The 15,056-nt window shown below is 41.8% G+C and overlaps 1 protein-coding gene across 1 annotated transcript in view; it reads right to left on the reverse strand.

Annotated features, from left to right (window-relative positions):
• LOC138963219 (cold shock domain-containing protein E1-like) overlaps positions 1-14,941 on the reverse strand; it is a 31,556-nt gene extending 16,615 nt beyond the window's left edge. The window contains exons 1-10 of the mRNA XM_070335276.1: positions 14,864-14,941; positions 10,819-11,169; positions 10,378-10,521; positions 6,041-6,137; positions 5,300-5,460; positions 4,659-4,816; positions 3,687-3,897; positions 2,853-3,013; positions 1,884-2,064; positions 279-422 (exon numbers count right to left, since the gene is read on the reverse strand). Of these exons, the coding sequence (XP_070191377.1) occupies positions 279-422; positions 1,884-2,064; positions 2,853-3,013; positions 3,687-3,897; positions 4,659-4,816; positions 5,300-5,460; positions 6,041-6,137; positions 10,378-10,521; positions 10,819-10,854 (1,293 nt within the window). The 5' untranslated portion in view covers positions 10,855-11,169; positions 14,864-14,941. The remainder of the gene's footprint in view (positions 1-278; positions 423-1,883; positions 2,065-2,852; positions 3,014-3,686; positions 3,898-4,658; positions 4,817-5,299; positions 5,461-6,040; positions 6,138-10,377; positions 10,522-10,818; positions 11,170-14,863) is intronic.
• Positions 14,942-15,056: the final 115 nt, after the last annotated feature.

Genomic DNA, 15,056 nt, shown 5'->3' on the forward strand with positions numbered 1-15,056 from the left:
GAAATCAAGACATGGCCTCTGCAAATCTTTGCTCCAGTTGAAACTGAGGTCAACATGTAAAACTCTTGTTTACAAAACCGTTTCAGAAATATAGCAGGAAAAAGGAACATTATCCAGCACAGATACTCCTACAATTTTCAATCTGTATTAACAAGTGAACACACACAAACATACACACACGGATACACACACACACACACACCTAACTGGCATAAAGAAAACAGATCTGCAAACAACACTACTCATGTCTTGGAGAAAAAAAAACCGGGGAGTCCTACCGGCAATACTGTGAACTGAACCTCCGCCTTGTCCTCGGGAATGTATTCAGGGTCCATAAATTCACTGAAGTGGAAAAACATTCGTGCTTCGCGGTCTGCGCAGTTGATGAACCCGTAGCCGTCCTTCAGTGACGCTATCATACCCTGCACAACAAACAGCATCGTTATTTTTTTCACAAGCAGAGTAAAAACACTGATCATACATGTGGTAAAAAAATCCTTGACTTGCCTGCGTTTTCCAGTACCTCAGTCCCCTCTACCACTGTGCAGCATTACTCATCCTACCTCATTCAAATGTATCCAGCGCAACTAAGCTGTTATTTCCCAGTCAATACAGTGTGCCGTGTTGAACGATTACAGCTGGCAGACAAAAAAGCTAAAATATGCAGAATAACAAGAAAAGCAAACACTTATACGCCTCACCTTTGCCATGTGTAATACGATTCAGAAACAGACTATCTGCTGCTCTAGCAAAATTGACACTGAAGAAAGTGACAATATCATACTTTCTAACCCTACTGTGACCTGGAAACATTACTAGGATAAGCCTGACTAGAGTCATGTCCCCTAGTCTGAAAACGTCCAAACGGAGGGACACTGCTCATTAATAAGACACACTGATTACTCAGGCGAGTCTTCTTCTTCTTTCTTCTTCTGCGTTCGTGGGCTGAAACTCCCACGTACACGTGTTTTTTGCACGAGTGGAATTTTACGTGTATGACTGTTTTTACCCCGCCATTTAGGCAGCCATACGCCGCTTTCGGGGGAAGCATGCTGGGTATTTTCGTGTTTCTATAATCCACCGAACTGGGACATGGATTACAGGATCTTTTTCGTGCGCACTTGGTCTTGTGCTTGCGTGTACACACGGGGGTGTTCGGACACCGAGGAGAGTCTGCACACAAAGTTGACTCTGAGAAATAAATCTCTCGCCGAACGTGGGGACGAACTCACGCTGACAGCGGCCAACTGGATACAAATCCAGCGCGCTACCGACTGAGCTACATCCCCGCCTTCTTCTTCTTCTGTGTTCATGGGCTGAAACTCCCTTGTACTGTACACTCATGTTATTTTTCTTTTGTGTGTTTTTGTGTGTGTGCGACGGGCGCTGTGGCGGGGTGGTAAGACGTCGGCCTCTTAATCGGAATGTCGAGGGTTCGAATCACGACCGCGGCCGCCTGGTGGGTTAAGTGTGGAGATTTTTCCGATCTCCCAGGTCAACTTATGTGCAGACCTGCTAGTGGCTTATCCCCCTTCGTGTGTACACGCAAGCACAAGACCAAGTGCGCACGAAAAAGATCCTGTAATCCATGTCAGAGTTCGGTGGGTTATAGAAACACGAAAATACCCAGCATGCTTCCCCCGAAAGCGGCGTATGGCTGCCTAAATGGCGGGGTAAAAACGGTCATACACGTAAAATTCCACTCGTGCAAAAGCACTAGTGTACATGGGAGTTTCAGTCCACGAACGCAGAAGAAGAAGAAGAAGTGTGTGTGTTTTTTGGCACGAGTGGGTTTATACATGTATGACTGTTTTTACCCCACCATTCTGGCAGCCATATGCCAATTCTGGGGAGCTCAGGTTAGTCAAATACAACTGACTCACTGTTTCTCGTTGTTCCCCGTTGTTGAAAGTGTCCTCCATCAGCTGAATGCCGCACGCTCGCTGCAGGCCATCACGTCGGTCTGTTGCAATGTTGAAACTGACCACATCTCCCTGCTGTAGTGTGCACTCTCCATACTGATCCTTGTCGCCAAACGGAATCTCATGCATAACGTTGTTGTCCCTGTAAGACAATGACAAAAAGAGAATGAAAATAATATCTTCCCATGCCTCACTGTCAACTATTGGCCACTTTCTTTCTTTTTTTATTTGGTGTTTAACGTCGTTTTCAACCACGAAGGTTATATCGCGACCGGGAAAGGGCGAAGGGGGGAGATGGGATAGAGCCACTTGTCAATTGTTTCTTGTTCACAAAAGCACTAATCAAAAATTTGCTCCAGGGGCTTGCAACGTAGTATAATATATTACCTTACTGGGAGAATGCAAGTTTCCAGTACAAAGGACTTAACATTTCTTACATACTGCTTGACTAAAATCTTTACAAACATTGACTATATTCTATACAAGAAACACTTAACAAGGGTAAAAAGAGAAACAGAATCCGTTAGTCGCCTCTTACGACATGCTGGGGAGCATCGGGTAAATTCTTCTGGGCCACTAAAATCTTTGAACTTCCTAAATAATTCTCTCGACCTCCATGATTTTAGCAAATTAATACCTTGAATGAAATGCCCATTTCCCACATGCAAAATATGCAGTCTTAGTCAGCAACAACAGTCTCAAAATCAAAACAAAACATGTGACCTGCACCGCATTTTTTAACTATGCAATCACTTTTGGAAACCCGAGTTTCAAACCAATACAAGCAGTTGCAGGCTGAAGAAGAAAAGCCACGTCTTTCAAATCAGTCTCATGATAACGCCTTCAAACAAAATGCGAACATTGTCAAAACCTGTCTCCAGAATACAGCATCTCTCATTCATTCACTTAAAAAAATCGTACAAAACTTACTTCTCGTAAAAGATTCTCCCTCCCAGAGGATCGCTGGCTCGACGTCCATTTTGTGTTCTTAATGTTTTTAGGACCCTGCCAATCACTTTCTCTGTAGTTACGTCTTCAAATATAACTGTGCCGTCGGGGAGTTTTTCCAGCTCAACAGCAACCTCTTTATTCTGAAAATGATAAGTAAAATGTCTCAGATCCAGTGATTTCTTTGGGGGAGAGCTAGAGTTTGTTTGTTTGTTTATTTGTTGCTGAACGTCCAGCCGACTACGCAGAGCCATATCAGGACGAGGAAGGGGGGGATGAAGGGGGCCACTTGTCAAGCGATTCCTGTTTACAAATGCACTAACCCATTTTAAACTATACATGAATCGCGAGACAAGCGGCAAGAGAAGAGATTTTTGGAAAAAATACAGGTGAATGAGCAAGAAGGCAGAAAAAAGAAAAGAATTCATGAAGAAAAAGAGAGCATGACAGGAAAGAGGAACCAAAAATCTACCTAACAGCAAACTAGAAAGCTCCTGCGGTTCCAAAAACAGGAGGGGCCTTTAATTTCATAACCGCAGTGCCCCACTGCGGGAGGAGAGCTAGGGGGGGATTGTGGAAGGGTAACTTAAATTGTCTGAAATAAACATGATTAAGACAGCCAGGTGTCCTAGACTCCTACACAGCTTCATAAAAAAAAGTACCTATGCACTTTTAAGTCTTATAACTGTGCCACTGCAAATCTATATCGCAAAACATTACTCAATCAGGACACTGAAAAGTGGATTGATAAAGAACAAAAGAACATAGAAAATGACTTGGAGAAAAGAATCAGAGAAACAAACAAAAATTACTCACATTTCTCATCTGAATACTAAACTCCACGTCATCGCCGAGTTGAAGGTCATTAATGTCGCCTCGGAACTCGCTGTAATGGAAGAATATCTCGCGCACCTGGTCAGAACGCTCAATAAAGCCAAAAGACTCCTTCATGGAACAGATGACACCCTGGTAGCGTTGGCTCGGAGGTATCACCAGTTCCAGACTTCTGGCCTGAACTATTCCCGTTCTGAAAGTACAGGCACTTACATATATATGTATTATGACACTGGTGTGTCAAGGCAAGGGGGGCAACCAGCAAAATCTCTCCTCTGAAGAACTGGAAAAAAAGCTATACACAGAGAGCCTGACCTCCGTCATTTTGTTTTCAAAAAACAGCGGAAAGTACACTTACTCTAGTCATTCACACTAGAAAAAACGAATTAGAGCTAAACACAGAGAACCTCTCTCCACTATTTTGTCTTCAAAGATGTCCGAAAGTACACTTGAGTAATTCACTGGTTCAAGTGTACATGTTTTTACAGTAGAGAAAATAAATTTGACCTAAATACAGAGAACCTCTCTCCTCCATTTCGTCTTCAAAGACAGCAGGAAGTACCATATGCGTAGTTTAGTAATTCAGTGGTTTAAGTGTGGATGTTTTTACACTAGAAAAGGCTGACTTTTCTAATCCACACACCTGTGTCTGTGGCCGTCCGGGGCAGAGAAAGTTGTGCTGAATGAAGTAGGATCTTATAACCACTATCCAGTTTATTTAGGACATGGATGTCACTGTCAAACACATTGCCAGTCCACATTTGAACACTGAAGATTAAGAAGTGACTTTTCTCCATCTTAGTCAGAAGTGGACTTTACCCTCTCTGAGCTAAGCCTAGACTTACAACGGTCAGATCTGTTAGTACCTGATTAAACCCAACTACACTCCCTGCATAACTTGTTCCCATCGATTATTAGAAGAAATACACATCTCAAGCTTCAAAGAATACTTACTGGGAATCTGATGCCAGGTGAAAAATGACCTGATCACCCGTTTTGAGTTTCATGGTGGGGTCGGTAATGTCTTCTTGTGCAAAGGGTATGAAGAAACATTCCCCGCTGTGCTCATACGACACTCGCCCAAGACCATCCTGGGAGCCAGGCACTGTGCCCTGAAATCCAACACACTGCAACCATGATGTTTAGAACATACACAAAATAAGAGGAACAAATTGGGGAAACTTACGGGATAAAGCAATACCCCAAGAAAAACGTCATCACTGCTTTGTGAAAACCTTCTGGTTATATGAGAAAAGATGCCAGGGTTGCTTTTAACCGGTGGTTACTGTCTCTACTTAAAACGGACAAGCTCCAGCAGCTAAAGACCATGACACTAACTTTTTCGTCGTAGCTTTTTAGCATTCATTAACAGGGCCCTGACTTTTCGCATTTCACTCGCATTGCACACCAATTCATTTCACTTGCAACCAACGGCAAACATGCAACAAACTGCCACTTATTGTTGGGCTTCGACAGATTTGGCTTCAGGAATGACATCAGTGATCACACACAAACTGCTAAAATTCACAAAGTTTATATTTCAAGTGAACAGAGATCCATGTGTACAACACATTCACCTGCAACCAACATCTTACATTTTTGGCTTTGACAGGCTTGGCTTCCTGGATGACGGTGCCCACAAACTGCTCGTCGCTCAGTGTGGAGGGCACGGCCTGCGAGATGTCGATGGACGACACCTGGACAGCAATCGGTTTACCCGTCCGCCGATCGTTGGAGGTGTAGAACTCTACAGGCTCTGGGGAAGAGAAAAAAGCGTTTTAACACGTGTCAGAATTAAATCAGCTTCACTGTCTCGCTGTCTGGGCTGACAATATAGACGTTAATCGACAAGAAGAAGAAGAAATCAGCTCCATGCCTTGTTTAAAGACCACAGAATGCCATGCATAGGATATATATCAACTCTGCTTGAAAAAATGTTCACCACAGAATGCCTGTTACTTTTGTTTGGTTCAGGCTTATATTTCTTTCAGCATCTGCATGCCTTAAAGCTTCTCAAATTGCAATAATTCCTGCTCAAGGCATAGCTTTGCGTACCTATGGAAAGCTGAAGTGTAGAATATCAAAAGATGAAAAGCAATTTCCTCAATTCACTTTGCAAAAGCAAACACCAACTATCTGAAAACTGTCCCTTGTCCACTCTTTGCCTCTCTGAGTTTCATGGACTGTAATGTCACAATCCAGCATTTTACTGAAACAAGACTGCTGCTCCTTTTCATGAAATCATTTCCCCATACACCAAAAACATCTATCCACACACTTGTCAAAGAGATACTCTCCTTATCGCGATTTAAATATTCTCGGTGAAGCATCCATACCTCCAACTTTCATGGCCTCAATGTTGCCATTGTATTCGCTATAATGGAAGAAAAGACGGGCATCTCTGTCACAACACTGGATGAACCCGTAGGAATGCTGAAACACCAGACACAGGCAAACATTTAGGCTGAGTTAGGGTCATTTCTTTCCCTAACACATGAGTTAGGATACTCTCTACTCCCAAATACACGAGTTAGGGTCATTTCTACATCAAATTACGCCAGACAGTACACTGCTCTCTTGGAAATGTTATGTATCTTACTCCCAAATACACCAGTTAGGGTCATTTCTACATCAAATTACGCCAGACAGTACACTGCTCTATTGGAAATGTTATGTATCTTACTCCCAAATACACCAGTTAGGGTCATTTCTACATCAAATTACGCCAGACAGTACACTGCTCTATTGGAAATGTTATGTATCTTACTCCCAAATACACCAGTTAGGGTCATTTCTACATCAAATTACGCCAGACAGTACACTGCTCTCTTGGAAATGTTATGTATCTTACTCCCAAATACACCAGTTAGGGTCATTTCTACATCAAATTACGCCAGACAGTACACTGCTCTCTTGGAAATGTTATGTATCTTACTCCCAAATACACCAGTTAGGGTCATTTCTACATCAAATTACGCCAGACAGTACACTGCTCTATTGGAAATGTTATGTATCTTACTCCCAAATACACCAGTTAGGGTCATTTCTACATCAAATTACGCCAGACAGTACACTGCTCTCTTGGAAATGTTATGTATCTTACTCCCAAATACACCAGTTAGGGTCATTTCTACATCAAATTACGCCAGACAGTACACTGCTCTATTGGAAATGTTATGTATCTTACTCCCAAATACACCAGTTAGGGTCATTTCTACATCAAATTACGCCAGACAGTACACTGCTCTCTTGGAAATGTTATGTATCTTACTCCCAAATACACCAGTTAGGGTCATTTCTACATCAAATTACGCCAGACAGTACACTGCTCTCTTGGAAATGTTATGTATCTTACTCCCAAATACACCAGTTAGGGTCATTTCTACATCAAATTACGCCAGACAGTACACTGCTCTATTGGAAATGTTATGTATCTTACTCCCAAATACACCAGTTAGGGTCATTTCTACATCAAATTACGCCAGACAGTACACTGCTCTCTTGGAAATGTTATGTATCTTACTCCCAAATACACCAGTTAGGGTCATTTCTACATCAAATTACGCCAGACAGTACACTGCTCTCTTGGAAATGTTATGTATCTTACTCCCAAATACACCAGTTAGGGTCATTTCTACATCAAATTACGCCAGACAGTACACTGCTCTATTGGAAATGTTATGTATCTTACTCCCAAATACACCAGTTAGGGTCATTTCTACATCAAATTACGCCAGACAGTACACTGCTCTCTTGGAAATGTTATGTATCTTACTCCCAAATACACCAGTTAGGGTCATTTCTACATCAAATTACGCCAGACAGTACACTGCTCTCTTGGAAATGTTATGTATCTTACTCCCAAATACACCAGTTAGGGTCATTTCTACATCAAATTACGCCAGACAGTACACTGCTCTATTGGAAATGTTATGTATCTTACTCCCAAATACACCAGTTAGGGTCATTTCTACATCAAATTACGCCAGACAGTACACTGCTCTCTTGGAAATGTTATGTATCTTACTCCCAAATACACCAGTTAGGGTCATTTCTACATCAAATTACGCCAGACAGTACACTGCTCTCTTGGAAATGTTATGTATCTTACTCCCAAATACACCAGTTAGGGTCATTTCTACATCAAATTACGCCAGACAGTACACTGCTCTATTGGAAATGTTATGTATCTTACTCCCAAATACACCAGTTAGGGTCATTTCTACATCAAATTACGCCAGACAGTACACTGCTCTCTTGGAAATGTTATGTATCTTACTCCCAAATACACCAGTTAGGGTCATTTCTACATCAAATTACGCCAGACAGTACACTGCTCTATTGGAAATGTTATGTATCTTACTCCCAAATACACCAGTTAGGGTCATTTCTACATCAAATTACGCCAGACAGTACACTGCTCTCTTGGAAATGTTATGTATCTTACTCCCAAATACACCAGTTAGGGTCATTTCTACATCAAATTACGCCAGACAGTACACTGCTCTCTTGGAAATGTTATGTATCTTACTCCCAAATACACCAGTTAGGGTCATTTCTACATCAAATTACGCCAGACAGTACACTGCTCTATTGGAAATGTTATGTATCTTACTCCCAAATACACCAGTTAGGGTCATTTCTACATCAAATTACGCCAGACAGTACACTGCTCTCTTGGAAATGTTATGTATCTTACTCCCAAATACACCAGTTAGGGTCATTTCTACATCAAATTACGCCAGACAGTACACTGCTCTCTTGGAAATGTTATGTATCTTACTCCCAAATACACCAGTTAGGGTCATTTCTACATCAAATTACGCCAGACAGTACACTGCTCTATTGGAAATGTTATGTATCTTACTCCCAAATACACCAGTTAGGGTCATTTCTACATCAAATTACGCCAGACAGTACACTGCTCTCTTGGAAATGTTATGTATCTTACTCCCAAATACACCAGTTAGGGTCATTTCTACATCAAATTACGCCAGACAGTACACTGCTCTCTTGGAAATGTTATGTATCTTACTCCCAAATACACCAGTTAGGGTCATTTCTACATCAAATTACGCCAGACAGTACACTGCTCTATTGGAAATGTTATGTATCTTACTCCCAAATACACCAGTTAGGGTCATTTCTACATCAAATTACGCCAGACAGTACACTGCTCTCTTGGAAATGTTATGTATCTTACTCCCAAATACACCAGTTAGGGTCATTTCTACATCAAATTACGCCAGACAGTACACTGCTCTCTTGGAAATGTTATGTATCTTACTCCCAAATACACGAGTTAGGGTCATTTCTACATCAAATTACGCCAGACAGTACACTGCTCTATTGGAAATGTTATGTATCTTACTCCCAAATACACGAGTTAGGGTCATTTCTACATCAAATTACGCCAGACAGTACACTGCTCTCTTGGAAATGTTATGTATCTTACTCCCAAATACACGAGTTAGGGTCATTTCTACATCAAATTACGCCAGACAGTACACTGCTCTCTTGAAAATGTTATGTATCTTCGGCAAAATGATGCTGAAAGCAAAACAAGTTAACTCAGGTGAATGACCAAGGCACTCCTATACAACGGAAATTAGCCCATAAAGAAATTATCATATTCCGCTTCTGCCGTTGCCATCATCCCTCACAAACATTTACGACTCGGCCTACAAATGAACAAGAAAAAAATTGCTTCGTCATGTCCCATTACAGTGGAACCCCACTTTCAAGACTCAGCCTACAAATGAACAAGAAAAGAAATTGCTTCGTCATGTCCCATTACAGTGGAACCCCACTTTCAAGACTCAGCCTACAAATGAACAAGAAAAGAAATTGCTTCGTCATGTCCCATTACAGTGAAACCCCCCTTTCAAGACTCAGCCTACAAATGAACAAGCAAAGAAACTGCTTCGTCATGTCCCATTACAGTGAAACCCCCCTTTCAAGACTCAGCCTACAAATGAACAAGAAAAGAAATTGCTTCGTCATGTCCCATTACAGTGAAACCCCCCTTTCAAGACTCAGCCTACAAATGAACAAGCAAAGAAACTGCTTCGTCATGTCCCATTACAGTGAAACCCCCCTTTCAAGACTCAGCCTACAAATGAACAAGAAAAGAAACTGCTTCGTCATGTCCCATTACAGTGAAACCCCCCTTTCAAGACTCAGCCTACAAATGAACAAGCAAAGAAACTGCTTCGTCATGTCCCATTACAGTGGAACCCCACTTTCAAGACTCAGCCTACAAATGAACAAGCAAAGAAATTGCTTCGTCATGTCCCATTACAGAGGAACCCCCCTTTCAAGACTCAGCCTACAAATGAACAAGCAAAGAAATTGCTTCGTCATGTCCCATTACAGTGAAACCCCCCTTTCAAGACTCAGCCTACAAATGAACAAGCAAAGAAACTGCTTCGTCATGTCCCATTACAGAGGAACCCCCCTTTCAAGACTCAGCCTACAAATGAACAAGAAAAGAAACTGCTTCGTCATGTCCCATTACAGTGAAACCCCCCTTTCAAGACTCAGCCTACAAATGAACAAGAAAAGAAATTGCTTCGTCATGTCCCATTACAGTGGAACCCCACTTTCAAGACCCCATAACTCTGCTCCGAAGACTCTCCCGATCATTCAGGTGAGTCAAAAGGTGGGTCTCTACCTGACGTTTGTCAATGAAGCCTTTTTCCCTGGGTCCGGAAGGCATGGCTGGAGCCACCACGCTAGTCGGAGAGGGAAGGTTGGTGGTTGAGCTCTGGTGGAAAGACAAGATGGCGGGATCTTGCACCGTAGGCGGCTGGAATTTCTGCAACCACATCTGAAACGTTCAACTGTTATCATCTTGCTTTACTTCTGAGACACTGTGCCTGGTAGGTTATTCCCAAAAGCCTTGGCCCAGTAAGACTGTTAATTATCTACAACAACAACGAAAAAAATGGTCTCACGGAATCTCGAGTCCCACTTGAATCCAACTCACACACTTTATACTATGAAACTTATTATATAGCTTTCTAATTCTTGTTCTCCCCAAAACTTACACACTTAGTGACTTGCACTAAGGGTACACAAGCAATTTAAAAAATACTGTATAAAATAAACTCACCTTCCACTGAGGACTATTCAATTTCTTGACTGACATGGCACAACAGTCGAAAAAAATGTTCAGTAAGCAACCTTACCAAACGTAACGTTAACAAACGAACTCTTGCACAAACAAATCATAAAGCAACTCTGTCTCATCGATATCCGTTTGCGTTTCGCTTCTGTGTAGCCTGCGGTCTGTCGAAGTCACTCCGCGAATAGTTCCTCAGATTTGCAGCGTGTGGTAAGCTCGTAGAGGACGGGCACTGGTTTTTTCTTTTCGCTTTGAAAGGGGCTTGTTCACATAATTTGTCTTGGTCAAGTACGTTGTATTGGTTCTTTGTCCTAGTCTAGAAATTGTCCTAAAAGAGTGCTGAAACATAAAAGAAAGAAACATGTAAAAGTTTCATCTAAAAAAAAAAGTCTGATACTAATGCTATATAGCAGTCCCTCTCATGAACAGACACCCTTGAGCCATAGCAATACTCCACGCCTGACCAAAACTACCCCCTCCCCCCCCCCCCCCCTCCTGATGGGTACACGTGCACTCAAGTTATCAGTGACTGTCATCACCCATTGTGGCTGTGATCTTTGTACCAAGAGCCAGACCAGGGGTCGACACTAACTTATTTGGCCTGGGGCCACACTGGCCCCAGAGATGGAAATTGCTGGGGCGGAAAACAAAAATCTGGGGCCCACTCTCAGTATTCACGTGCGGCAATGCATTGTCTGTTTTTCTTCATCGTACTGAAGCCAGGGAAATTCTTTCAACCATTTGACATTGAAATTACGACAGCGCTTCACGCTTTTGGCTGCATCGGTCTCCTTTTTATATTTAGTCAAGTTTTGACTAAATATTTTAACATCGAGGGGGAATCGAAACGAGGGTCGTGGTGTATGTGCGTGTGTCTGTCTGTGTGTGTGTGTGTGTAGAGCGATTCAGACTAAACTACTGGACCGATCTTTATGAAATTTGACATGAGAGTTCCTGGGTATGAAATCCCCGAACGGTTTTTTCATTTTTTTGATAAATGTCTTTGATGACGTCATATCCGGCTTTTCGTGAAAGTTGAGGCGGCACTGTCACGCCCTCATTTTTCAACCAAATTGGTTGAAATTTTGGTCAAGTAATCTTCGACGAAGCCCGGGGTTCGGTATTGCATTTCAGCTTGGTGGCTTAAAAATTAATTAATGACTTTGGTCATTAAAAATCGGAAAATTGTAAAAAAAAATAAAAATATATAAAACGATCCAAATTTACGTTTATCTTATTCTCCATCATTTGCTGATTCCAAAAACATATAAATATGTTATATTCGGATTAAAAACAAGCTCTGAAAATTAAATATATAAAAATTATTATCAAATTTTTTTTTTCGAAATCAATTCAAAAACACTTTCATCTTATTCCTTGTCGGTTCCTGATTCCAAAAATATATAGATATGATATGTTTGGATTAAAAACACGCTCAGAAAGTTAAAACGAAGAGAGGTACAGAAAAGCGTGCTATCCTTCTTAGCGCAACGAATACCCCGCTCTTCTTGTCAATTCCACGTGCACTGCCTTTGCCACGGGCGGTGGAGTGACGATGCTACGAGTATACGGTCTTGCTGCGTTGCGTTGCGTTCAGTTTCATTCTGTGAGTTCGACAGCTACTTGACTAAATATTGTATTTTCGCCTTACGCGACTTGTTTCGTTTCTCTCCACCCTGTTCTTCATCTTCATTTCCATGTCTTTTTACACCAGGGATGTGTCGCCACATTTTGCGTTTGGCATTTGAAGGCGATACTTATCTCTCATGCTAAAGAGCACAATCTGGGAGCTATTTCCCTTGCGGCATTGTCCTTCGACGATTTCAATGATTTTTTTCTGCGGCATTGATCGTAACGCAAATTTCAGTGACGACTTTGACTGGCGATTTTTAGTGATTGGCTCTGGCATTGGAATTTTCGGTTTGTCATTGTCAGTTGGAATTTATCCTGGGGCGGAGTGGGCCCCAAGCTTCGGCAATGTTTGGGGCGGAACACAAAACTCTGGGGCGTTCCGCCCCCCGCCCCCGCTAGTGTCGAACCCTGCAGACTGCTCTGTTATCGATTTTGATGTGGTGAAAATTTGAGGATGGTCCGTCCGTACATTGGAGGTATGACCTGCTGTTGGGACCGAAAATGAGTGTCCGTGTCCACGTTATGCAGGTGTCCGTTTAAGGGGGGGGGGGGGGGGGATGGGGGAATATAGAAGGAAAACACTCCGTGCGAGCAAATGTGTCCGTACATGTCAGGTGTCCGCTCACGCAGGGGGACGTACATTGCAGGGACTGCTGTACTATCTCCTATCAAATCAGATCACTGAAGACATCAAACTAATACTAGATACTCCCTCAGTTTTCAAATGTTGAAAACTTTATGTCAACTGGGGGAGAATAAGGGAGGTGAGGGTGTCTACAGCCAGCAACTACTTGCCGAGAACAGTGAGTAAGAAATCACACTAACCTGTCATTACTAAGGCCAAAAAAAAAAAATTGTCTGTTTCTGGTAACATGGCTAAAAAAAATAGGGTCGGTAGGTAGGGATTTTTTTTTATATATAATTTTTTTTATACCCCAAATGTAGACCAATAAAACTAACTTTAAAAATCGCGCAAAGAGACTGGATTCACTATACATAGAGACAAGACACTCAACACATTTACAAATCGTCAGCGGACTTTCGTTTTCACACGTTTTTGTTTTCATTTTCTCACCCTGTCCTTTACCACCAAAAAAGAAGAAAAACATTTTTGAGTTTGGAAAAAAAAAGTTTAGGGTCGGCGCCGAAATTTAGGGTTGGTCGGGTGACCAGAAACAGACAATTTTTTTTTGTGGCCTAATCACATTTCACAAGTTAAATGCAATTCTCACTTTCTCAACTTTCTGTCACAATGATTTTTTATTTGACATTTTCAGTAGGAATGAAGTACAGAAATCAGTTTCACCACCTGCTAGTTGAGTAGTTCTCACAGTCACAATGTTTTGCTATTCACTTTAAAGAACAACAACGGCAAAAACAGAACACAGACAAAGAGTACACAATTCAGTATTGTTAATGTTATACAGTTTCTTGCAACAAAAACTTACATTTAAACAACTGCGCTTTCCGTGAGTGGGGAAATGTGTGTGTGTTTGCGTATGGGGGGGGGGGAATGGTTGCTTACTGCTGTCAGTTATTCCGGGTTAGGAAGTAGGCCTTCTTCTTAATTAATACAGACACAGCCCTTACTGACAGTTCTTCAGCATCTCCGTCACTTGTCAACAAGATCCATCCAACGTGCACTCAGGGCAAGCAATATTATTATGATTTATTTTGGATTCAGTCACCAGTCACATCAATCACTGGTTAGGCTCTACATGATGACAAACAGTCATTCTCAACATGACTGAAAAGAAACGGCGTGCGCCAAACCTTTGAACCACATCCACAACAACTGCACAGCCGCACGGCTGTTTTACTGCGCACATGTACGCAATCCTCAGGAACAAAACTTGAACTTGAACTTGAAGTTTACTATGTGGTAGGCTGTGTAGCCTTTACATAGGTCCTATTACTAGACTGTAGCATGCGTGGCGGGCTATTTTACAATCTAGACTAGGCAGGTAGGGTTGTACATAGAAGTACTGTGGCGCCAGAAATTGTCTATCCTGGTCTTAAAGCTGTTGACTGATGGCGCTGTTACTGCCTCTTCAGGCAAAAGAACACATGAGTCCCAAAATTACGAACAGATTTTCAGTAGTTCATAAAAACAGCTTCATTTTCAGTTCCAATGAGAAAACAAAGCTGAGGCTCATAAAAAACAACTCAAAACTTTCCGGCAGACTGCCAAGTCAGCGTCCTCCAGTCGGATTCAAGGCTGGTGTGGAACTGCTTTCTGACAAAAAGCATCCCAAACTTGCAAAGTTTTTCATCTATACCTTTCATCATTTCACTCTTAGGAAACAATCAGGTATATTGATAAATATATTGTCTTACGTTTCAAAATGATCATACTGACAAAAACACGCGGTTATGCGGGATTCTTATGCCTCAAACTTACCCCAGTCCACACACAACACTGCAGATGCCGCCATCTTAGATACCTTGTTCATTACGTTACTCTGATATAAAACACTTTAATGCATATTCCAATGGATTGAGTTTAATAAACTCAAATGTACCCTACCACATACAAGTATACTTAATAAAGTATGAGTGAGTATCCGTGTGTGATACTTTACCTTTCGTTGTTT

The sequence above is a fragment of the Littorina saxatilis genome, linkage group LG3 (assembly GCF_037325665.1).
Source record: "Littorina saxatilis isolate snail1 linkage group LG3, US_GU_Lsax_2.0, whole genome shotgun sequence".
In the NCBI taxonomy this organism is placed as follows: domain Eukaryota; kingdom Metazoa; phylum Mollusca; class Gastropoda; order Littorinimorpha; family Littorinidae; genus Littorina; species Littorina saxatilis.